Here is a 25179-nt window from a genome sequence, read left to right as displayed (position 1 = left end):
CACACAATACATTTGCTTCTAGATTTGCATGGATTATTCCGCTGGTCCAGGTCTCCAATGAAAGTAAGGGAGCCATATAAACTACTAAAATGCAGCAGGACACCAAGGTAGTGTGAGGGCCACTACTTGATCCAGAACTTTCACCAGTTAACCGCCCTTAAACAGCAAGGATTAGTGGAAATCAGGTGTTTAAAGATGTTTAATGAGAAACCATGCTTGCAAAATATAGTTGTAAAACATTGGGGAGTCATCCAAAAATGAAAGAATAATGACAGGTTCTTTACATTTCCTCTGAAGTTATGAAACTACAAACAATCCCATAAACATCAGTAGTGCTGACATTACCCCGAGTGACTGGGGTTTTAAACCAACACACAGAGGAAGAGGATATGGATAAGGCTGAGAAGAAATATAGTAATGAATCCTAAACCGTTTAATTTTCATATATATCACTGTATCCACATGTTCACATACACTGCTGTATTTATACACTTGCACAAAATACACACACTCATAATCCCATACATGCACACACACACACACACACACATATACATTCTCACTGCTGGTCCTCATAGAATACTTTTGCCATGGCGAGGGCCACTTTGTGGACCTTGTTGTCTTTGGCCTCTTGGCCCATGTTAGTCCGGGCCAGATCCAACCAATATTGCTCTGTCCGGGTCTGGTACTCTGACAGGGATTCTGCCGTCTGCACAGGGGGATGGTCCTCCTCTGGAACACACACATACACACAGCCTATTAGAGCGATAGAGACACACACACAAAGACATTCACGGATGCACACACACATTTGGTGCAGTCGGCAGGTGATCTCTGAGACACACGCAGTAAACCGACACAAGTAGACAGCTTACCATCTTCCTCATCTTCATCCTCCTCTTCCTCGTCTTCCTCCTCCGACCCAGACTCATCCAGCCACTCCTGAGTCTCTGCAGGGGAAGAGAGGTGTATTGTGGGTCAGATTAACTTGATTAAACCAAGCCTTGAAGCTCACTACCATGGTCAGACAGGTCAGTGATTCCAGGATCTATTATTCCTACGGTCAGGGATTTCAAGGTCAGGGCAGTGATTTCAAGGTCAGGTCAGTGATTTCAGGACAGTGATTTCAGGGTCTGTAATTACAGAGTCAGGTCAGTGATTTCAGGGTCTGAGATTTCAGAGTCAGGTCTATGATTTCTGGGTCAGGTCAGTGATCACAAGGTCAGATTGTGTAAAGCCTGTGATTGCAGGCAGGTACTCGACTCACTGGGGTCCATGTGGACGAGAACCTCCCACTGCTCCATCTTGTGCATGTCCAGACAGTAGAGGTCGTTCAGGGTGAACTGTCGATCTCCCACCTCAAACATCCCTCCGTACAGGTACAGCTTCCCATACTTCACTGTTGCCATGGCACTGGACCGGGAGCACGGCTCCACCAACGCTGCTGTTGCACCTTCCTCATCATCATCATCCTCCTCTTCTTCTTCTTCGCTCGCTTCCTCCATCCGTGTCCCAGGGATCACCTCTTTGATGGTCATCACCGTCCCGTCCTCCGTGACGATCTCCTTGACGACCTCCACCGGCCCTTGAGCTGAAGATCCCTCGTCTGGCCCCGCCCCATCGTCTGGGCCCGCCCCCTCAGCCCCGCCTTTCTTCCCCCGACGACGTTTCTTCTTCTCTGACTTCCCTCCCTGAAGACAGAGAAGCAGAGACACATACAGGCAGGAAGAGTTATAGACAGACAGGGAGGCAGGCAGGGATAAAGATAGACGGGTAAAAAAAGGAAAGCCCTTCGGTGACGTGTGTACACCTACACGACAGAAAGTCCACGTGTTAGCATGTTAGCCTGGAGGTGACGAGGCTGCAGATGAGCTGGTACCTTGAGCTGAGCAGGGAACCAGCGGTTCTTGTTGATGTCGTACAGGTAGAGGTCGTTATAGAAGTCTCCTTCCAGCGTCTCCTCCTCCTCCTCGTCGCACACGCCCCCAAACAGTACTGCCCGCCCTCCCAGACCCACCGCCAGGGAGAATCCTGACCTGGGGGGTGGCTTGGAGCCAGAGGGGTTCACCCTGGACCAAGACCACTTCTCTGAGGGGGGGGTGGGTGGCAGGATGGACATGGAGAAGGAGGTGGAGCGAGAGAAGGGTGAAAGAAGTATACACACAGTGATGTGTATGTGTGTGGAGGAGAAGAGTATGTGTGTGTGTGTGTGTGTGTATGTGTGCGTGCAGGACGAGTGGGTGCTAGTACCTTCGTCCTCCTTGCCCTCTCTTTTCAGCAGAAACATGTCAGAGTGGATGGTGCCCTTGTCAACGTCCTTCTTAGCCCTCTGTAACACACACACACCAGTGAAAGCGGTATTACAACAATACAGGCAGAAAAAAGGAAAAGGCTTACACACACGCACACAATGAATCCCCCCACCTACATGGATAAAAGCCCTGCACAATAAAAGCCCACTTTTAAAAAAAACACACCACTTTAGAGTACCCCCCGTAGATGATGACGCCGGAGCCGTCGGGGGTGGAGGTCATCTGGCAGGCGGAGCGCGGGGAGGGGGCGGAGCCTGAGGGCGCGAGGCGGGACCAGGTGAAGGAGTCCAGGCTGAAGGAGTAGACATCGTTGTAGTAGATGAAGTCCCTGGAGAAGAGGAAGAGGAGGTGAGTGATGAGGAGGGGGGACGATGAGGAGAAGGAGGGGACCGGAGGAGGAGTGCGGGGGAAGAGGAGGAATAGGAGGGGAAGAGAAGAGGGGGGAGTCAGGTATAAACTTGTATAAACACATAGAAATACAGTTTATAAGCCTGGTATGTATGTGAAGCAGTCCTGTGTACACAAGTCCTCACCTGGCACTCTCGTGGAATCCTCCAAAGACCAGCAGCTGTCTCTTACTGAGGACCATCCTGTGACCACTCCTCCCTGTTGGAGCTCCTGGAGCCCTGGGACACACACACACACACACACAAACAAACAAAAACACACACGCACGGCTCCATCACTCAGTCAATCTATAAGTCACCTGTGTGTTTATCACCTGCATGTATGCATCACCTGTATGTGTGTATCTACCAAATGTATGTATGTGTGTGTGTCACCTGTGTGTGTGTGTGTGTGTGTGTGTGTGTGTCACCTGTCCACTCACTTGATGAGCTCCCAGGTGTGTGTGGCCAGGTGCAGCACCCAAAGGTCTTTATAGTGGTAGAACTGCTCCCCGTCCGGAGAGGCAAACTCCCCCCCGAACACCCACAGCTGCCCCCCTCCTTGAGGGACCACCACCGCCTGGTCGAGGGAGAGGGGAGGGGTGGGGGTGGGGCAGGGACAACAGTCTGTATCTATAGTATCTATGCAAACTCCACAATCTCCTTTGAGCTGTGCTCGGGCAGAGGCTGCCCTCTGCTGTTCAAAAAGGAACACTGAACCCCGGTAGAATCACTTCCATGAACACACAAGAACCGTAAAAACAGCTCAAGCGTGACTGCAAGCAGCTGTAGGATGAGACGAGGGGGAAAAGAGGGGAGGTGGGATGGAAAGAGAGGGAGGGAGAGATGTGGGTGGTTACCTGGTGGGCGCAGCGTCGAGGCGGAGGGTTGGGAATGTCTAACTTCACCCAGGTGTTCTTCTTGATGTTGTAGAAGAAGAGGTCATTATACAGATATGTCTAGAGAGACAGGGAGCGAGGGAGAAGGGTAAGAGGCCAGGGGTCAGTGGTTCATTTACAGTAAGTTTACACAAACGCATAATTTACTGTGGCAGGAAGGTGCATAAAATAAACATATACAGATCTTAATCTAAAAAGTACAATGTATAAATAAATAGTCTAATACGGAACAGCTAAACAATATGTATGATATAACATTTTACAAAAATATATATAAAGTAGGGCAGCATAGTGCAATAATAGGGCAGCATAGGACAGATGTACAGCATACACATCTGGCCTTATTGAGGAAAGGTGTAATATAGGACAGGATGTTTGTGGTACAGAACAGGAATAGGTTTGTGGTACTGAAAAGGAAGTATGTGGTACAGGACAGGAAGTATGGTTTACGAGGCCCACCTTCTTCCCATTGAAGAACTCTCCTCCAAACAGAATGAGTTCGTCCTTATCAGGGTGAGCAGAGAGAGAGGAGTTCAACCTGGAGGGGGAGGGCACACAGTTAACCCTGGCCCCTAACTCATACAACAACAACCGCTGGCTGTTACCTGGAGGTAGGGGTGGACAGAAGGTGTTACCTGGGAGAGGGTGGTGGGCAGGACGTCTCTACCACCTGGGTCTTCTTGGCATCCAGGGTCTGAAACTCAGCTATGAGCGCTTCCAGGTCCTCCTGTCAGTCAGCAGCGAGGGAAGAGACGTTTATGAGACACAGCCTAGACAGGCGTGTCATTTAATCACAGATAAACACGAGTAATCTATTTAACCAGATAGGGTGGAACACAGGTGTAGCTAGCTCCCCTACCTCCTCTCGTTTTGATCTCTTGGTAACTTTCTTTTCCATTTTCGCAGCGGTCTTCTCTGCTCCCTTTACTTTTTTTTCATTTTTGCTCTTTTTGCCCATGTTGGCAGCGTTGTTCTACAGGCGCTTTTATCTAAAACTTCCAATATTCAGAAGCACATGGAAATATGCTAAATGCACCACACATGTATTTTCACTGCCATAGTATCAACAACCAACGTGCAGTGAAAACCCTGTTCGTCTTCGCGTGCACACAAAATACAACAGCGCCATCTCTAGGACAGGGTGTCTTACAAAATATTATAAACAATCAAGGAAAGGCCATTAATTTAGTCGTAACAAACCAAATTGTGACGCTAATTTTTTTTCCTCACAGACAGCTGTTAGAAGACATACAGAAACGTCCACATTCGATATCTAATGATTGAAATAGGCCGATAAAAAGTGTTTGGGATGCAGGGCTCTACAGCCACAGGTCTCTGGTCCAGACTTGAGTCGTGGTTCAGGTCAACGGCCTCCGTCACTCATGCAGACTCAATATTCCTCCAGGGTGTGTGGAATGTCTCAGAGGGGAGAACTTATGAGGGAAGTATCTATTCTCTGGAAATCCTCTGACAGGTGTCAGGTGGCATGTGTGGCAGTCGCACCCTCGCTCTAATTAGGAGCCATGGCAACGTCTGGGGAGAGGTTTGGTGATGGGGGGCACCCATTAGGGACATGACAACATTTTATTACCCCCCTACATGGAACCTCACATGGCTGTTCTGAGAAGTCTGGGGGGGGGGGGGGGGGGGGGGGGGGGGGGGGCTCTAAAGGTCACCATCATCTCCATCTCCTAAAAGAAGAAGCATAATCCTAATCCCGTCTAACAGGACAAGCGTTCAAGTATAACAATGTCGTGGACGGTGTGAAACAGCGAGCCTGTCAGACGTGACAGGGAGACATGAGTGTCAGCCGCTCGCCTCAGAGGGAGGTCTTGCACCTCACATGGTAAAGCTGACTGGTGTCACGGTCTTGTATTGAATGTCGACTGAACTTCACAGTCCTTCACGACTTCACCCGACTGACCACAGCGGTGGAACCCCACCGGGGTCAGGGTAAGTCCAAGCGTAGCTGACAGGACTCCAAGGTAAAGGCCATGAAGGAGAATGTCTGACCTTCAACCCAGTCAAACACAACAGTGTCCCCAAGCCATGGAACTCATATTTGCCATGTACGTTTCTGCTCAGTAAAGCCCTTAATAGGAATGGACACTCTCTATCTCTATCTCTCTCTCACACACATACACACACACACCTACACACATACAAACACACACACACTGAAACGAGGCGGATATTATAATGATCAGAATCTTGCTGCAGAAATGTTCTCATTAGACCTCTGCACCTTCCATCCATCACCCCTGACATCTGTGTATGTGTGTGTGCGTGAATTCTGTACATTTTCACTGCAATCAGCCACAATAAGGTACATGTTCCAAAAGAGCTGGGGCGCACAAAGTATTAGTATCAAAATTAATGTTCTATCCCTCTGAAAATTTAAGAGACGCTATTTACACACGAAAAGTAAGTGAATGAATGCATTTGAACATGATAGGCCACATCCTTGATCCCAGACTAGCTGTGAGCGTTTTCTGATATTTATAAAAGTCAGAGTTGTGCTCTCACTGCCTCAAGAGCCCAAACACATGACTGTGCTGCCCTCCTCACTCCTGATTCCTAACCTTTCTCTCTGAGGAAAGCATTGTAAGATATCTGTAGGAGTGTTTGTGCCGGGTGAGTGAGTGTGTGTGTGTGTGTGCATGTGTATGTGCATGCCTGTGTGTGTTTATGTGTGAGTGTCTGTGTGTTGTTCTGTGTAAATCTTTGACTAGAGGGGGTCATAACAGTCACATTCTTCATCACGAGAGTCTCTCATGCCTGACTGTAGGGCTCTTCTACTCTCAGTCGCCACCCACTACTGCGGCTTCAGCTCTGCAAGCTAACACAGGCACCTTCTCACAGACACAGTGTCTGATCAGAGCATGTTATGGGTCACTAGAAATGTTCAAAAGCTTTAGCTCAACAAGTTTATTTCGTCCTAGGGACTGGTCTGATTGTAATTTGATGATTGTCATGCACGTTTCACTTTTTTTTCATACTGATATGAATAATGCTAGACAGCAAGGATTCTACCCCTTCTTGTTTCAGTTTACAGAGGCACATTTTCTTTTGAGTTGTATGACAAAAGAACAAGAAAGAGATGGAGAGAGAGTTAAAGAGAGAGAGAGAGAGAGAGAGAGAGAGAGAGAGAGAGAGAGAGAGAGAGAGAGAGAGAAAGAAAGAAAGAAAGAAAGAAAGAAAGAAAGAAAGAAAGAGAGAAAAAGAGAGGAAAAATAGAAAAGAGAGGAAGAGGACAAGAGAGAGAGAGAGAGAGAGAGAGAGAGAGAGAGAGAGAGAAAGAAAGAAAGAAAGATAGAAAGAAAGAAAGATAATGACAGGGTGCGTAAATGTCCTAAACACAGTGTGTGAATAACCCTGAATCAATAGATCACACAGGCCTTGTACATCTTTCTCCAAAGATGCTGATGAGGATGTGACTAGAGGCCCAGGGCGGATATTAAACAGGGATGGAGTGAGATAATCTGTGTTTGGTTTTAAAGATTTGGGTGTATAGCGTCGATAAACTGAGGAAATGGCTTTCGATTCATCCGTTGCCCAGAAACAAGGCAGGTAGTGGTTCATTTCCACATCCAAACACAGATACACAGACTCACACACATCCATATACACATCCACAAATCATGCACACGCACAATGTAGGAAGACAGGGGGATGAAAGGTCAGGTGTTTCCATGGTGATACCAGGCAGGCATCTGCAGCTGTTGGCACTACCCACTAGGAATTGGCCTGGATCATATCGGGTGACATACTCCACTTCTCAAACAGGAAGTTAAGCAACGATTTCCTGCTAACCCTCTTATAATGTGTTCTGAGGTTGTACATGCACCCGTTTTTTTGTGAGGTTCACACTGGATTGAAGTTATGAGGTTCCGCTTGGGTTCAGAGCGCTCTCCCTCCTCCACATGTGCACACAGTTATCAAGTGCTCACAACTTGTGGCTTGTGACCATGTTACTTTCCTTCCCCACCATTCTCATTGGCCTGCTTGGTGCTGAGCAGTATGTAATAATTACTTGCAACATTTCCTTGAGTTTACTGTATTTGGTAGACCTGAACAGACTGGGGATTCCCTGCTCTGGTGAGGGTGTGAATGCTGCTCCAGGTCTGCACTGCCTTGCCACAATTCCCTGAATGCAATAACGCCACACTAGTTAGTGTTCAACATGATTTAGGTTTGTGACCATCCCTGCTCCTTCTGGGGGGATATTACCGGTCTGAGAAACAATGAGACTGTCGGGGGGCCATATAAAATGTGCCCAATTCTGTGTCCTGTCTTATCACTGTTTTACAGCTGATTTAGAGCTTGTACTCTCTGTCCCTGCACATGAAACACTTGGCTTATCATCATCAACACATTCTGGAGATTCTTCCTTCTGTATGTTAGTTTTATTTATTTTAGTTAGACTTTTTTCAAACTCTGGGATTCCTCTTGGGTCTTACGTGTCCGATGTTTAGGTTTCTAGGGTTACGTTGTCCAAATTTAAATCATAATTAGCATATAATTGCACTTAATGCAACTGGCATGTCTGAGATGAAATGTACGTCTTGTTAGTCCAGGAAACTCAAACTTGGTCAGTAAAGAACCAGCTGTGCTGCTGTCACCCCCAACAACACATTTCACATTAAGTGTGAATGGCCAACCTCAATTGCCTGATTTATTGTCGGCCTTATTGGATTTCTGTTTTCCTCCCAGGTGGGGTTTTATTGATTCATATCCTGCTTTCCCAAATATCCATATCTCATGATCTGATCCTTGTCACTGTCCCCACCTCCACTCACCAACCTTACTATCAAAGTCAACTCAGTCATCACAGCTGCCTTCACTGTCCACCGGCCAGCGCTGTGTCACTCAGTTGTTCTTGAGACTTTAATATTAAACCTGCCCCATGTAAATAACATTGATTGCAACCATGCCAACACGTCAGTCCACTTTCCCACAAATGAACCAACTTTCATCCACTGCGAAATCATCTGGATCATCCACCAATAAAGCACACAAGGAGACCTGCAAGGTAACCATCAATAAACATCTTTATTCTTCTTACAGGTAGAAGATATCACAACATGAAACTGCAAAAAGAGAAGAGTTGAGGGTAATATTGAAAAGGTATTGACTGATAAATAAGGTATGACTGATGCATAAGGCAGTGATTGATAGATAAGGTATTGACTGGTGAATAGGGTACTGATGGATAGATAAGGCAGACGTGAGGGCAAATGACACACGATACACATATATTTAAATACACTGAGTGTGGAGGTTTGAGTGCAGTCATTCTTCAGTCTCTGCCAAGTCGTCTAATAGGTGTGGTTTAGCCTTAAAAAACTGACTCAACCAGGTTGTTGTCTAGGCATGGAGGTAAACCTGTTAATCTCAGGCACGATTCCAAAGAAGAGGTCCATTACTGAAGGGTTGGGCCACTGGATCACTTGATTCAGTATCTTCTGAGTGTAAGTTTAAGTTGCTCTAGAAAATATGTTGTGGTGCAATGATCCTGACAATCAAGTAAATTAAAACCCCCAAACCCAAAACACAGATTCCCTCAGTTCATGTCTCTCCTGGTTTAGAACCCATATCCCATGCATGTTCATGTCTATCCTGGTTTAGAACCCATATCCCATGCATGTTCATGTCTCTCCTGGTTTGGAACCCATATCCCATGCATGTTCAGGTGTCAACTGTATCAGAACTCAGATTCTATCCATGATTTGGACTTGCCTGATTCAGAACCCAGATAAGCAAACTCACATCCCCAGCAACCAGTGTCTTGCTTAATTCTGCACCAGCCTAATGCCTAACTAAGCTGCTTAATGCCGTGGGGAAAAAAAGTTGAGTTGGGCAGGGGTCCAGGGCATGTGGTCTTCTGCTACTCTGGGGCGGAGTAGTGTTTCCTGGTACTGAGTTATCTCCCCTGGTATTGAGTCATGTCCCTTGGTATTTAGACATGTTTCCTGGTACTGATTAATGTCCCCTCATACTTTTGCACCTATTGTGTGACTAAGGCCACTTTGGAAAATGTCACTGGAGTAGCAGAAACTAAGGATGCAAAAAATGTATATGACACAAACATGGAAAAAAAAAGTGAGATTTATTTGTAAAGCACTTCCACAAATGCCCTGTAAAAATTAGAAGACTAACAAGTTTCTACAATAAATAAATACATCTTCTACAGTCCTATTCAAAATTAGTCACCATCTTTTGATGGGTTGGAGTGTTAGATAATCTAAACACAGATAAACGCCCTTGGAGAACCATGACCAAAAAAACACAAGGTCCAGTCCAAAACACTATAGGAAGAAATGTTGACAATGACTGGGAGACAGTCTTAAGTGTATTCATCCACAATAGGTGATGGAGGGTCCTAAACAACTTCATGAACAGTGCCTGTGTATCTGTTGGAACTTTGGTTCCAGGTTTCCCATATTTAGGCAGCTTGTGTCACCGTTGTCTGAAAACGGCCTCAGCTGCAGCTCTCTGATACGTCAGGCAGTCTGTGGTGGGAAGCCATCTCCACGACAACCCACGGTGGAACATAGAGATTAAAATTCTGGGACAGTTTGTGAGGGACGCTTTACATTAATACAGTACGCAATAATAACTACAAATAATAACAATGGATTGATAATCTCGTTAACCTTCCGTACCCCCCCTCCCCCTCCCGCCTCCCCCTCCCTCCCACCCTCCGCCCCCTTTTACAGTAACTTGTCTTGACCTCGGCACCCTCCTACATCCTGTCTGATTATACACCCCCACCCATAACCCTCCCCACCCTACTCCACCACACACCCTCCACTCCCCCCAACCCAAAATGGCCAAGCTAAACCCAACATAAGCAAAGCTAACCTAACACAGCCTAGCAAAGCATAGGCCATCTTGACCTAACCAAAACTAAACTGTCCTAGCCAAATCCATCTTATCTAGAATAAATTGTTCTAGCCTAACCCAACCTAGCCCCGCCTGTCCTGTTCTAGCCTAGCCTTGCCACCTGACGCCCAACTGATTGTTGCGGATGCAGAAGCTACGACAACTGATCATTTGACCAAGGGAAATTACAAACATAAACAGACGCACATCTATACTCACACACACCCACACCAGATCATATTCACACGTAAAACAACATTTACTTGATTAATGATACAGATATTAGTCAGTTTACTCTTTTGTATCGACAATCGCCAAATGGCAGATTAATCCGCACACACAAACACACACACAAACTCCTGAACTTGAGGTCCTTGTCAGACCTCGTTACAGGGTGACCTACAGTGACTGTGACCACAGTGTTCCTAGCGAGGCATGACCGAAACATGGTAGCCTTCTGCTAACTAACTGGATGTTCTACTGATGCTAATGAGTCCCTTCCCCAGGGATTAGGAAGATCAGGTCCTCCACTGTCAGACATACCAGTACATACAAACACCAACAACTAAAAATGTCTTCTTCTTATAAATGATAGCAATTCAACTCTATGTTAAGGGCATGAAATATATATGAGACTGTTCTCTCCCCTGCAGCCTGCAGGATTGTCTATCTGTCTGTTACAAAAACCACAGTGTGATATTCTCAAGAGTCGTACAACCTACAAACACTCTCTGTTGATTTGCATGTACAGTACTCATAACTAATACTGTATTGACACATTTGTTGTCATAGTAACTATAATCATAAAAGGTGACAACGTTTACTGACAGGTCTAAAACCACTAATCGTGTCACCTCCTCAGTCTATAGAGATCGCATAGACCCCGTTTGAAAGAAATTGGGCCACTGCATTGACTTAGAAAAATACAACTCATGAACAGTAGAAATCTTTATCTACAGATATTAAAAAAATAAAGCAGCAAGCTCATTTTTCACCATGTAGCTAACTGGGTAAAAACATAGCCTAACTTCACCTTAAGGGGCCTGTTCACGTCTAGCGGTGATGCTGGAGAACTGTGTGTGAGTCTCAGACCGCTGGGTAGAAGCTGTTGGGGTTTGGGTTTTAACCAGCTCCTTATATATCACTGGTTGATCCCGACAGGTATATTCGTCCTTGCTCCCCAACTACAAGCAAGTAGTTAAGACAAGTTACTACAAGTACTCAGAAACATATTTGCACACACACACGCCACACACACATAGTGCTGCATGAGGCAGCGTGTAAGGTGCTGAAAGGAGTAGCCATGATCATTTGCGTGGAGTGGGTGAGAGGGAGCTGATTTTGCGTAAGATTAAAACAATAGTAAAAAAAAAAAAGGCTTTTAAATACTTTTCAGTTGATAGCTGGATTGCGTATGAAGTATAAAACAAACAAACAAAAAAAGCAAATTAATGTAACAATCCAACAAGTCAATTCATTACACACAGTCCACTAGCCACAGAATCTTTGCACTGGACATGGGAATATTCCAAAATTAGACGACCCCAGTTGTTGGAGGGTGCCCTGCTGGGTCTGTAGTAGGAGGGCGGGGGCGGTGAGGTATGGCTAACAGCATGGCTCTCCTTCACTCGAACACTGTAACAATACGATTGACTATAAGAAAGAGAGCTAGAGATTTTCATGAAGAGACACATGAGGAACAGGCTATAGGGTGTGTCTACGGGTAGGAGCTGGGTCTGGGGTGGGGGGGTGTCTGGTGTAGGAGCTGGGACTGGGGTGGGGGGGTGTCTGGTGTAGGAGCTGGGACTGGGGTGGGGGGGTGTCTGGTGTAGGAGCTGGGACTGGGGCGGGGTGGGAGGGAGCGGTGGCCATTTAAGGGTTAGCCTCTGATCGTCTTCAAGATTCTTGCGGCACGACCTCCATCATCTTCTGAAACAGTGCAGTGGTTGAGACTGGAAAGACGCACATACACATGTAGTAAGAAAATGAACCAACATTTCATTCAATACATACATTTTTCAGCTCATTTACACCCAGAAAGGAAACTAGACTGTTCAATCCAGGACATTTCAACGAGTCAACTAGCAGGGAGCTAATAGTAAACTAGCAATGAGCTAACAGAAAACTAACTATGAGCTAACGTTAAACTTGCATGATGAGCTAATAGAAAACCAGCACTAAAACAGCAGGAAGCTAGCGGTAAACAAGCTGGGGGGACTTACATATAGCCTGGAGAAGCCACTTGGGCTTGCTCTGCCACCACACGCCAAAGTAGTAGACAGGCACACCGGTGGCGATGATGCCAAAACCAATGGCACACTCCCGGGGCGTCTTCCAGATTGACACCACAATAAGGAAGAGGCAGGCCAACACGAAGCTGATGGGCAGCAAGATGTTCACCTGAATGCCAGAGACATTAAGTTATGCACTCATTTAGATTAAGTCGATGTTCAGCTGTTGTGATGATTAAGAAGGGAAAGAACAGATCATTCATAGTTCACCCATACACACATACAACCCCCCAACAACCCACACACACCCCTAAAAAAGACACACAATCCCCCTGAACACAAGCAAATGCATGCCAAACACAACCCAGACAGACAAACACCCTCCAGCCCAACATGCACACGCCCCCTACACCCTTCCATCCCCACACAGGCACTCAGCACATGTATCTGTGCTAGATAAATAGATTTAGCCCATTTCACTTCAGTGCCCTGCACCTCATTAGCACATCGCTGACAATGTCAACCAGGCCAGAGGGAGGACTCGGCTGTCAGCCTTTATGGCTCCATTTGGGGGCACGAGTAGGTCTCCCTGTCCCACAGTCGCACAAAGGGCCAGTGTACAGCCGGCTGACCGAGTGCAAACTACTGAGGCAGAGCCCTGGGCCGCTCTACTGGAGCCAGGGCTGCTCTACTGAGGCAGAGCCCTGGGCCGCTCTACTGGAGCCAGGGCTGCTCTACTGAGGCAGAGCCCTGGGCCGCTCTACTGGAGCCAGGGCTGCTCTACTGAGGCAGAGCCCTGGGCCGCTCTACTGGAGCCAGGGCTGCTCTACTGAGGCAGAGCCCTGGTCCGCTCTACTGGAGCCAGGGCTGCTCTACTGAGGCAGAGGCCTGGGCCGCTCTACTGGAGCCAGGGCTGCTCTACTGAGGCAGAGCCCTGGGACGCTCTACCCACCTTGATTGGTCGCTCCAGCTCAGGCTTCTTGTAGCGCAGCCACATCATGCCGATGATCGCCATAGCGATGCAGAGCCAGTTGAAGAAGCTGAAGAAGTTGATGACTGAGAAGATGTCGTTGGAGAACGCGTACAGCAGAGTCATGACACACTAGAGAGAGAGAGTGAGAGAGAGAGAGAGAGAGAGAGAGAGAGAGAGAGTAGGGAGGAAAGAGAGAGGTGTGGTGGAGAAACTGACTGATATTCATTCAGTAAAACCCAAACATCATGCATGAGTTGTCACATAGAAGTCTTGTCTTTCTGATGACAATTCCTAGACATAGGACCAGGAAGTGACCTTTAGCCCACACCCATCTGACACCAAACCTGAAAACAACTTCTCTTAGTCCCCGGGGGCTCACATAACACAGGCCCCTTTTTAGGAAACGCAACACTGGCAAATTGAGCAATATGTGATATTTCTGTCTGGATGGCGGAACAAACGTTTGGCGGGGGGTTCTTGGACTGTATAAAATGATCCCTTCGTTTGCTCTGGGCCCTTTTTACCACTCTGCCTCTTTCTGTTCATTTGCGTACCCATTGTCAATTCTGCTTTATGCTTTAATAAAACTCATGTATTTGATCCAAAAGAGCGTTTGTGCCTCCTTGAAACCTTCTGAGTTTAGCCCCAAAAGAGGCAAAAAGGAGGGAGGATGTGTGTTCAGTTTTAAATGTACAGTCTCATAATAGCGTGTGAATGGCCTTGTGGTGACGAGTCCTCTCAACCAGGTGACCAGTCCTGTCAACCAGGTATGAGAGAGGAGGAAGGTCTAACAAGGAGGTACGTACTGTGAAGAGGAGGGAGGGGAGGGGGGTCAGCAGGGTGGGGTGGATCATGGACAGCAGACTGGGTAGGTGACCCTCCCTGGAGCCCACAAAGAACAACCTGGAATCGTGAAGGAGAGGGGGAGAAGGGGAAAGAGAGAAAGGTCGTTATTCGGTGTACATGTTTGTGTGTGAGTGAAGGGGTATACAGTATGCGTATATATGTGTGTGTGTGTGTGTGTGTTTGCTACCTGGATGAGGTGAAGAGGGAGCCATTGACGGAGCCAAAACAGGACAGGCCCACAAACACAGGGATGATCCAAGCCATGTAGCCCAAGTGGTAGTTCCCAAAGTCCTGAGAGAGACACACACATATACACATACAGTGTCTGCTAAAATAGGCTGGTATGTAGTAGTAGTAAGTCTATAAGGAAGAGTGGGAAAAGTATGCAGTATATTCATATACAGGGTAGTGTGTGCAGCATATGAGTTTGCAGGGCAGAGTGTGTAGTATTTGAGTATACAGGGCAATGTGTGTAGTATTTGAGTATACCGGGCAGAGTGTGTGGTATTTGAGTAAACAGGGCAGAGTGTGTAGTATATGAGTAAACAGGACAGTCTGTGTAGTATATGAGTATACAGGTGACTCACCACAGCCACGGCCTCTGAGCTTAGCATGTCTTCGGGGCTGAGCGTGGTGAAGTAGGCCAGGTTGGTGAGCACGTACACTACTGTGACAATGGGCAGTGAGATGATGATGGCCCGAGGCAGGTTCCTATGAGGAACATGAATCATTAGGAATATGAATCAATACTAACATGAATCAATTTAAACATGAACCATTGATGAACAAAAATGGACGAAAATGAACAAATTGAAATATGAAAAAAAAGGAAAATTAAACATGAATCATTTTAAACAGGAATCATTTGGAACATGAATCATTTATCAAATTAAAAATGGGTGGTCACAGGTGAATAAATGGTCTCTTTCAATATGTCCAGTCATTGCAGTTATGGCTGCTTTAATAATATTATATGTAAAAGTGTGTCAACCCTTACTTGTAAGGCTCAATCATTTCCTCAGTGACAAAATTCAAATAGTTCCTGTAGGGGATACGAGATGTGGGTTATCTTTCTCGCACACACAGGTGAAAAGCAAACAATTATTTAGCAAACAGGAGCAAGCTCAGGGTGAGCTTGGCTAACAGTGGTCCAGTATGAGGTACCCAGCACAGCCAAGAAGCCTACCGGAATGTAAGAACTACATGCTATATTTCTAGAGCAAAACAGAGGAGGTAGGAGAGAGAGAGAGAAAGAAAGAAAGAAAGAAAGAAAGAGAGGGGCTGAATGAGTTAGAAGAGAATCAAATCAGATTTATTTGTATAGCCCTTTTTACACGCAAGCATGTCACAGAGGGAGTGAATGAGTGAGTAAACGTGTGGACGAGAGAGAATTGTTTGCATGTAAATCAGTGAGTCAGTGGAGACAGAGAGCGAGGTGTTGGACAGGATGGCAGAGAGAAGGAGGGGGATTAGCAGGTAGGCCACAACTTATTCATTCTTGTAATAGTGGTCTTAATTCTCCAGGCCAGCTAAACTGGGGTTTACGGTCAGATTACTGGCTGACATGACAGTACCCCACTGTGTCCAGACCCACACATACCAGGAGGGGGACAAAGGAACTCTGGAAGTCAGTTAAGGTGCAGGGTTTTTCTCCAGACAAGCGTAGCACTACTATTCCCAGTCCAAGCCCGCGCCCCAGCCCCTTGGACTTACCAGCCTCCATAGGCAAAAAGGCCACTGTACAACGCCAGGCCGATGTTCCCAAAGTCTGACTTCGAACCCTTGAAAGAATTCTCTGGTAGGAGGTAGACTGTGTCACCTACAAAGATGAGGAGAGACAACAGTATGTGGTTAATCCCAGCATCCCAGCATCACCACCAGTGGCACCAGCTCTACATCAGTCTGAAGAAAGAATAAATAATGTGTTTATTTCACAACAGAGCTATACTCATCCCTGTAGAAGGAAGGAGGAAGGGGGAGCGGGGTTGGAAAGGAGGTGAAGATATGAAAAAGGAGAGGTGGGGGAGGAGAGGTGATGAGGAGAGGAGGCGAGGACGTGTGGAGGAGAGGAGGAGGGGGCCAAGGGTCCAGACAATATCAAGCCCTCCCCCCCCAGACAGAATACCACAGCTTACTCTGAGCCACATTAAAAGGCAAGGGAATCAAAGGGCGATGGGGGGGGGGGGGGGGGTGCTCCTAACCAAATCCCCTATAATCATCAAAGATGGAGGTATTCCAGACTAAAACACCCTGCTCGGGGAGCACCGGTCTGGGTTCTGGGGTAGAGTCTGGGCTGGGGGTCTGGAAGGCGACCCGTAGGTTTTAATAAAAAATCTGTAGGAAGCTTCTGGAAGAGGCCTGAGGGGAGACACCCGGGACGCAGGTTGCATTCCAGGCGTGGCAGACTGCCGGCTGGGCTGGGCTGGGCCTCAGGACACCAGACAGACCCTAAACCAACAGATCCAGGGTGTTGGTACAGACAGAGGCCCCCTGCCTGCACTGGGCCGTGAGAAACACCATCCACACAACCACCCCCAACCCCACCCTCTGACGGACAATGGACCACTGTGACCCTGCTGCACCATAAACACACACACACACATGAATGCATGTATGCACACACGCAAACACACAAGCATGCATGCCTGCACACATGCACATGCATACCCCGCCAGGACGCCTATTTGTACACACACAATCAACCCTTTACACACACACACACACACTTCATGACAGGTGGGGCCCAGCAGGGTGGAAGGTGTGCTAGTTGTATTGTTATGGTGTTGCAGTGCTGTACTTTGTTGTGGTGTTGTCGTTTGTAGTGTTGTTCCAGTTTTGTGGCGTTGCATGTTGTTGTTTGGTGTTGGTATGTTGTGGTGGTGTTGTGTTTGTATGTTGCGGTGGTGTTGTGTTGGTATGTTGTGGTGGTGTTGTGTTAGTATGTTGCGGTGGTGTTGTGTTGGTATGTTGCAGTGGTGTTGTGTTGGTATGTTGCAGTGGTGCTGTGTTGGTGTGTTGCGGTGGTGCTGTGTTGGTGTGTTGCGGTGGTGTTGTGTTATAGTGCTGGAGTGCCCCAGAGAGGGGCATCATGTGAGCTCCAACCCCCAGTCATGCCTCACTGGGGGCTGGTGGTCAGCTGGTCACATGACTGGACCTGTGGCACCAGTTTCAGGCAGGGGGCTGGGGGATATTCTAGCTGAACTCACACACACACATACACAGAAACACACACATACACAGAGACACACACATTATACATGCACTAATGATGGAATATGTGCCTTGATGAATGGATTATACTGATAAATGAACAGATGTGTTGTGTGTGTGTTTGTGTGTGTGTATGTGTGTGTGCGTGGCCATTCTATTAGTGTACAAAAGTTGCTGAGAAGGTACGCTGTCCAGCTATACAGTATGTACAGTCTATAAATGGGCTCTGCTGTTCTGTCCCACACATTAGTACTCATTGTTCATTCAGATGAAAGGCATGAAAGCCAATCAGGAGGGAGGTTGATGACATCTCTGCCTCAGCATTGAACGAGATAATCTCTGTCAAATACAACAGGTTATTGCCATGGTGATTCTAACCTAGATTGTCAAGGAACTTCTTGTGAAGGAGGGAACTACTGAGAGTTGTGTGATATCCAGTAAACGTCTGGTCAGGCGACCTGACAAACCGGTATCTGGAAGTAGGCGTGGCTGCGAGGGGGTTGAGGAGGCACAGTACAGGTAGACACAGCCCACTGCGCTTTGATTGGTCACGGAGGTGTGGGGGGGGTGGAGGGTGGGGGGGTGGATTGAGTTTGTGTGTAAGTCTGTTCATGTGTGTTTGTGTGTTTTGATCTTAAGTGTGTGTGTGTGTGTGTTTGGGTCCCTGCTGTAAATAAACCATTATGAGATCCCATTACAAACCAAGCTCAGTCTGCAGCCTCAACGGAGACCCAGAGGAACTTACACGCCTTAGAAAGACAGACAGGACGAGAGGGAGAGAGACAGAGAGAGGTCAAAAGATTTAAAAGATTGTTAGACAGAGACAGAAAGACACGGAAAAGGAGAAAGGGAGATAAAAGGAAATGAGAAAGAAAAGAGAGACAGACTATTTTACAGAGGTAGAGAAAGAGATGCAGAGACAGAAAAGGAGACAGAGGTAGAAAGAGAGAGGGAGAAACAGAGAGAGGGAATGGCATCAATGGACACTAGCTGCCCAGAGACAAACAACAACAGCTTTTGATTGAAAGACCGCTGGATTATTGGTTTAATCAGATTACTGTGCAACAAGCCTGCTGTCATTAATCTGGAGCAGCCTAATGAAGGCCTGACCCAGTAGACTTCATCCCTACACCCTGCCTGCCAGGAAGAGCTTCCTGTCTGCCAGTTATAACTTCCTGTCTTCCAGGAGGAGCTGGGAAGCAGGTGCTATGCCCTCTCCAGTGAGAAAGACCTACTCTGTCTGACTGGGTTGGTGGGCACTTAACTCACCTCAGATCTGAGTCCTAGTAAACACATATAGACACTTCTTCTACATTTGTATCAATATTCAGCAGGATTCACTGTTAGGAGTTCGCTCACACCAACCTAGTCCTGTCAGACTTGTGTGAGTTCTCTGATCCCAGGTGAGAGGCAGACAGGGTCTGCATAGGTGCATGCGTGTGTGTGTGTGTGTGCGCGCAGGACTGGGCAACAGCAAATAACTGGCTGTCATGCTTACGCTTATCTCTAACTGTCACTAAAGTGACCCCACCCTGGCCAGGACCCTGGAGGAGAGATACTTAAACCATGGCACGCACACAAACATTACAGTAACTGTTGTATGCAGTATGAACATGCCTGTAGACTTGATTTTTAACTTGAAATTTGTTTTTTTGCACTCCCCTGTGCCTGCCTGCCTGCTTCCTTGTCCGGACATCAACCTCAGTGGACGCCTCTCTCTCGCCGTGCAGCTGAAACCTTGAGTCATGTAGCCTAGTCAATGTCCGGCCCAGTTTACAACAGGTCACTACCAGGAAGGGCACCTTCAGACTAATTTGAAGGACACAAGGCATGTGTCGTTACATAACGTTACGTAAGGAGCCGAGCCATGTAGCAATAAGTCAGTCTGGAGACTTGCTTGTTGGTGGCCTACTAAGACAGCCTGAAAAGAGTCTTAGCCCTACAGGCTTTCGCTTTCTCCATAATGACTGCCTCTCCTCTCCTGTCCTTTTCGCTCTTCTCCCCCTTTCCCCTCTTCACTCCTTTCCTCTCCTCCCCTTTCCACTCCACTCCTCTCCTGTCCCTGTACAGCACAATGAAACAGTGTTTTGATTCCCCAAGATTGTTCTGTTCTGCTTATTGGCAACTCTCACACACCTTAATTGGACCAGGATTGGGGCACAATTGAACAGGAACCCTCAGTAATATCTACTGAGGCTAATGAGCATAATCTGATGAAAGGATCTGTGTTCGCCCCAGAATTTGGATACAAGTGCACCAGACCTGTACTTTGCCCTCCTTTATCCATTTGTGAAGCAAATACAATAGGAGAGAGTGTGTGTGTGTGTTTGTGTGTGTATGTGGGTGTGTGTGAATGCGGCTGGTCTTAAGTGTATCCCATAGTCCTTCCTGCACTGTACTGATTGATGCTCAGAGAAACCCGGCCTCTGTTTTGATGTGAAAATAATAAGGAAACTGAGCTATTTATTATCAACAAATGATATTTCTTGTTGTCAATCAGTAATAAAAAAGGGTACATAAGTTTTTTCTCTGGTTTGTCCTACAGGAGGACTATAGTGCCCTATTCCTCATGCTCTGTATCTGCTCGTGCTGTAGTGAGCTTACTAGGCCGTGACGGTGTCTTTGAGTGGCTGGTGTCACCGCTGGTGTCACGCCAGCCCTCTAAGGACAAGCAGTATTCTGACTTGATGGTGTACTTCTACAATAGGCAGGTGCACACGTTGTATTGGAGTTCTCGGATTAGCAAAGAGAAGAGAGAGTGACGTACAAATGAATGTTGTAATAATTCCAATCATTCCAATTCCAATTATACATCACTCCAATTGATCAAATACATAGGTGGAATGGAACGTGAGACCTCTTGCTCTGCAATCGGATGCCGAGCAACTCCCATACCCTGATGTCTGCGAGTGATGATGAAGAGAGAGGATGAAGAGAGAGAGGGAGAGGCGGGAGAGAGGAGGAAGAGAGGGGGTGGTGATGGAGAGGCCATACCTTTGCCGATCTGCACAAAGCCGATGACGATGATGAGGCCGAGGGCGAGCAGTTTGGCAGCAGCAAAGGCGTCCTGGACCCTGGTGGCGGCCTTCACACTGTAGCAGTTCACCGCTGTCAGCAGCACTGGTAGAGAGACAGGGGGGGGGGGTACATGTTAGTCGCTGACTGACCTCTGTTTAAAATGAGTGGAGCGATGCTTGTCTGTCTGTGTTACATGGTTGCTTCTGTCATTCCTGAGAAGACAACCAGTTGTGAATGGATACTCCCTCCAAACCTGCTCACGATTACAGAGAACACAGAGTTCCACACAGAAGGTACAGTACAACTAGCCCAGTACAGCCGCACTTCAGCACCTCAGCTAGTTTGCCCTCGCCAGAGTAGCCAGCCAGTCAGCCTTACACCAGAGTAACCAGCCACCCCATTAAGAGTGATTAACAAGCCTCCACTTCAAAGCAGCATAATCTGTAAATCAGGCAACAATAGAGGTCTGACCAGCCCTGAGAGATCACAGCACAAAGACTCTCTCTGTACTGTATTCTCTCCCTCACAGACAGTCTGGAACCACCAACACACATGCATAAAAATTAACACAAAAACACCTATATACACAAACACACATGTGTATGTAGACAGACGAGTGTGAAGAACATAAATGGGGATCACCCAAACAAGCCTCTCTCTGTGTCTCTCTGTGTCTCTCTGTCTCTCTCTCTCTCTCTCTCTCTCTCTCTCTCTCTCTCTCTCTCTCTCTCTCTCTCTCTCTCTCTCTCTCTCTCTCTCTCTCTCTCTCTCTCTCTCTCTCTCTCTCTCTCTCTCTCTCTCTCTCTCTCTCTCTCTCTCTCTCTCTCTCTCTCTCTCTCTCTCTCTCTCTCTCTCTCTCTCTCTCTCTCTCTCTCTCTCTCTCTCTCTCTCTCTCTCTCGATCCTAAATGATGATTGTGAAACTCAAACCCTACAACATGGCCTCGAACTAATAACTCACATCAATGAAATAGGTCACTGTAACAATCACTCACACACACTCATGCGCATACACACAGTCTAAGGCAGACTGTGGCACAACACCTGCAGAGTCATCCATAGTTTGTATCTCTATCAAGCGGTCCCACATGGGATTAGGCCCTCGGTGAAAATGGGGATTATGGGTTCAGACTAGCGGTAGTACAAAGACACCAATGCTAACAGGTACACTCACACACACAATGTCTGTCTTCCTTTCAAAACTGCACATACACTTAGTATCTACTTCTCTCTCTAACTTTCTTTGTCTTGCTCACATACACAGTATTTATTTCTCTCTCTCTCCCTTTCTCACAAACACATTCCTTTATCCTCATCGGGCAACCCCCCCCCCCCCCCCCCTTCCTCCAAACTGCATGGGGTGAATGGGAGCGCCAGTTTATCAAAGAGACAGAGGTTTAGCAGAGAGAAAACAGTTCACAAATGCCCAACCACATACACAATCTCAGACTGTTTTTGATATGTTCGCCAATTAGCCGGAGCTAAAACTAATCCAGGCGTAATCCTAACAGGCTAAACTCCAATCTGACAGCACAACACACGCCTTCGGTTGGCCAGTTTGTTTGTGTGAGTAGTTTAGCCCTCCCTATCTCAACCTGTGGATTAGGTCTGTGGAAGTGTTTAAAACACAAAACAAATTATTTTATATATAAATAGGTAGCATCAACAATTATTATTATACAAAGAAAGTATTTGTGACAAGAGTTTGTTGACATTTACCCTTTTAATTAACAAGTGTCAAGACAGAGTTCTGGTGCTTTGACTCCGCTCGTTTCGCGTCTGATTGATTTTCAACCCTTAGACCACTTAGACCGTAAGATACTGTACTGTATTATCTTATAAAATATATGATATATGATCATATATCTAGTTAGTTATTAATTGTTATCATCCTCAATTTTATAGACATGCAGTAGAAACAATAGAATAGGCTATGACACGTGGATGGTGCGTATTACTGAGCGCGCACTTCAGGATACTACAGGCTGAGGATGATGAAATAACGCTGCATTTTTTCAACAGTAGGCCACATTCGAATTGATGCCCACACCCAGCCGCAGCGGCATTTGTTCCGTGAACCAACATTTAGCTTTCCTTAAATCTTACACGGGAGCCTGGCGTAGCGTAGCGAAGCGAAGTGAGTAGGCTTAAGAAAAAAAACTGGTTCACACTTTGGTTTACCCGCACTTACAACACTGATGTAACAGGAAGAGGGCATGTCATAAAGAAGCATGGTTCTGCTGATTGACTTCCTTGACTTGGTCTACTAGATGTTAGGCTACAGTTTTGGTCAGTTTTAGGTTACTTACGGATACAAAGACAGGCGATTAACTTCGCTCCTGTCTCGGGCACTGGGCAGTCCGGAAAGATGGGTTTGAGGAGGTAGGTAGCAAAGACATAAGCTACAATGTATTGTGAGGATGGCCGTATGATAAGCAATTCGATCCACAATTTGAGGAAAGCAGGCAAAGACCCGTAAACCTCAAGTATATACGCATAGTCCCCTCCTGACTTTGAGATAGTTGTTCCCAGCTCGGCATAGCACAAGGCACCGATGGTCGAGAACACCCCACAGACAGTCCAAATGACCAGTGACAGACCAACGGATCCTGCCTCTTTGATCACTCCAGTGGGGGTCACGAAAATGCCCGACCCGATGATGGTACCCACGATGATGGCAACGCCGTTAACTAGTGTGATGGTTCTCTGTAGAACTACTGTCTCCTCTCCTTCAATGTTGCCAACCTCCTTTTCCCCGTTTGCCGGGGCACCGGTCCGGTTTGTGTTCCCGTTCTCCCCTCCGCTTGGGGAGAGCATCTTCTCCGTCACCTGCTTGTCTTCCTCATCGCGGTCGGCGGACGAATTCGAATTTCTTTTCTTTAAACTAGACATTTCTCGCTCCTGTGGGGACAACGCTTTCCGCTTTATTCGCTCTCCCTTTAAAATGTGTTTTCAACGACAATGATGCTACAGTTTGAGACTGGTCCGTAGGCTTGGTTACTGGAACACGAGGACACGCTAAGATGCTGGCTCGCTGCAGACTCAGACAAGCGTGCTTTCCACTGTGTCACAGCAACTCTGCCTCTGTGTACAAAGGATTAGAGAATTTGCCCAATAGTTCTCCTGGGTGTAGTGTAGGCCAGCCTTCCTCGTCATCATCTGCTGAACGTGATGCGCCGTTAAGAAACTCAGGAACGCCCTCTAGCGATTGACAGAGGCTTCTAGGCAAGGATGAAATGCCCCTAAATGGGTCCAAGCAACCGGACTGGCTGCCAGGGATTGCATTAATAACTATTCAAATTTTCTTGCTGAAACTTGTTGAAACAATTTTCCCAGTGTCTGAAAATAAACTGACACTTAATGACCTCTTTAAAAACTGACAGTAAATGTAGTCATTGAGCAGACGACTTACAGTGAGTACAGGGACATTCTCCCCGAGGCAAGTACCTTGCCCAAGGACTCGAACTGGCAACCTTCAGATTACTAGCCCAACGCTCTAACTGCTCAGCCACCTGACTCAGTAGCTTGGCCAGGAAGCAAAGGGCCGTTGGATGTGACAGTGCGTGGCTTAATTAACCAAGGTGTGAAGGGGAATGGCAGGGGCGGTCTTTCCTACAGGTGGTATAGGCGGTTGCTTAGGGCGCCATTCAGAGGGGGGCACAAAAAAAACATTTTTTTTGGCTACAAGGACTAGGGAGTGGAGGGGAGTTGGCTACATTGACCAGGAAGCAAAGGGGAGGTGGCTATATTGACCAGGTAGAGGAGGGGTGTGGCTTTATTGACCAGCGAGAAAGAGGGGTGTGGATTTATTGACCAGGGAGTAGTGTGGGATGGGAGTGGGGAGGGGGGGGGGGCGGAGAGAGGTGACTGGGTTCAGAGCAGCAGGGGGGAATCATTTCCATGTGGGAGAGCTCAGCAGGGATGCACATCCTTATCCCCTGTCCCGACAAGGCCTGCCTGACATTCCTCTGTCTGGGACCCTCTGGGACCACTATGACCTGCTCCGGCACACACACACACTCACACACACACACACCTGAACACTCACATGAACGTACGCACACAGATGATAGCGACAGATACAATTTCCTGTCTGTAGATAAAGTTGCTACGGTGGAAGAATGGCAGCCAAAGTTACCGTTAAGGTCTACAGAGATATTGGGGCTAAAAATGACACAGTGAATAATGCAAGGTTATAGTTTTAGGCTTATCTTCCACTCAAGGTCTGAGTTGTGGTGTTTCTGCTTAAATAACATTCCCAGGCAACAACAGGGAACCTTGGGAACACATCTAGTAGATGTCTTGGTCCCACGTCCTGGAAGACAGACATTTCTCATGTATTTGGAACCAGGATTTAGTAACAAGGCCTGGAAAATACGATTGAACTTTTCATTCAAGTTCATTTCATTTGCTCTTTTAT

The 25179-nt window shown here is 47.0% G+C and overlaps 2 protein-coding genes across 2 annotated transcripts; both read right to left on the bottom strand.

Moving 5' to 3' along the window:
• Positions 1-184: 184 nt before the first annotated feature.
• Positions 185-4663, bottom strand: klhdc4 (kelch domain containing 4). The gene is made up of 12 exons (XM_084672180.1): positions 4457-4663; positions 4233-4324; positions 4057-4135; positions 3559-3657; positions 3142-3278; positions 2846-2938; positions 2478-2640; positions 2251-2329; positions 1880-2088; positions 1268-1691; positions 876-950; positions 185-732 (listed from the first exon to the last, which is right to left on the bottom strand). Exons 1-12 carry the CDS (start codon positions 4553-4555, stop codon positions 560-562), a joined length of 1722 nt encoding a protein of 573 aa, XP_084528306.1. The 5' UTR covers positions 4556-4663; the 3' UTR covers positions 185-559.
• A 7631-nt stretch (positions 4664-12294) lies between these two features.
• Positions 12295-23875, bottom strand: slc7a5 (solute carrier family 7 member 5). Its single transcript, XM_084672079.1, has 10 exons — positions 23069-23875; positions 20737-20862; positions 16246-16351; positions 15530-15574; positions 15120-15243; positions 14720-14823; positions 14493-14589; positions 13666-13815; positions 12705-12882; positions 12295-12434 (listed from the first exon to the last, which is right to left on the bottom strand). Exons 1-10 carry the CDS (start codon positions 23649-23651, stop codon positions 12379-12381), a joined length of 1569 nt encoding a protein of 522 aa, XP_084528205.1. The 5' UTR covers positions 23652-23875; the 3' UTR covers positions 12295-12378.
• Between the last annotated feature and the right edge of the window lie 1304 nt (positions 23876-25179).

Source organism: Hypomesus nipponensis, chromosome 14 (genome assembly GCF_054491055.1).
Source record: "Hypomesus nipponensis isolate SF chromosome 14, ASM5449105v1, whole genome shotgun sequence".
In the NCBI taxonomy this organism is placed as follows: Eukaryota; Metazoa; Chordata; class Actinopteri; order Osmeriformes; family Osmeridae; genus Hypomesus; species Hypomesus nipponensis.
Note: the sequence above shows the minus strand (reverse complement) of the source record. Positions and strands in the feature narration are given on the sequence as shown.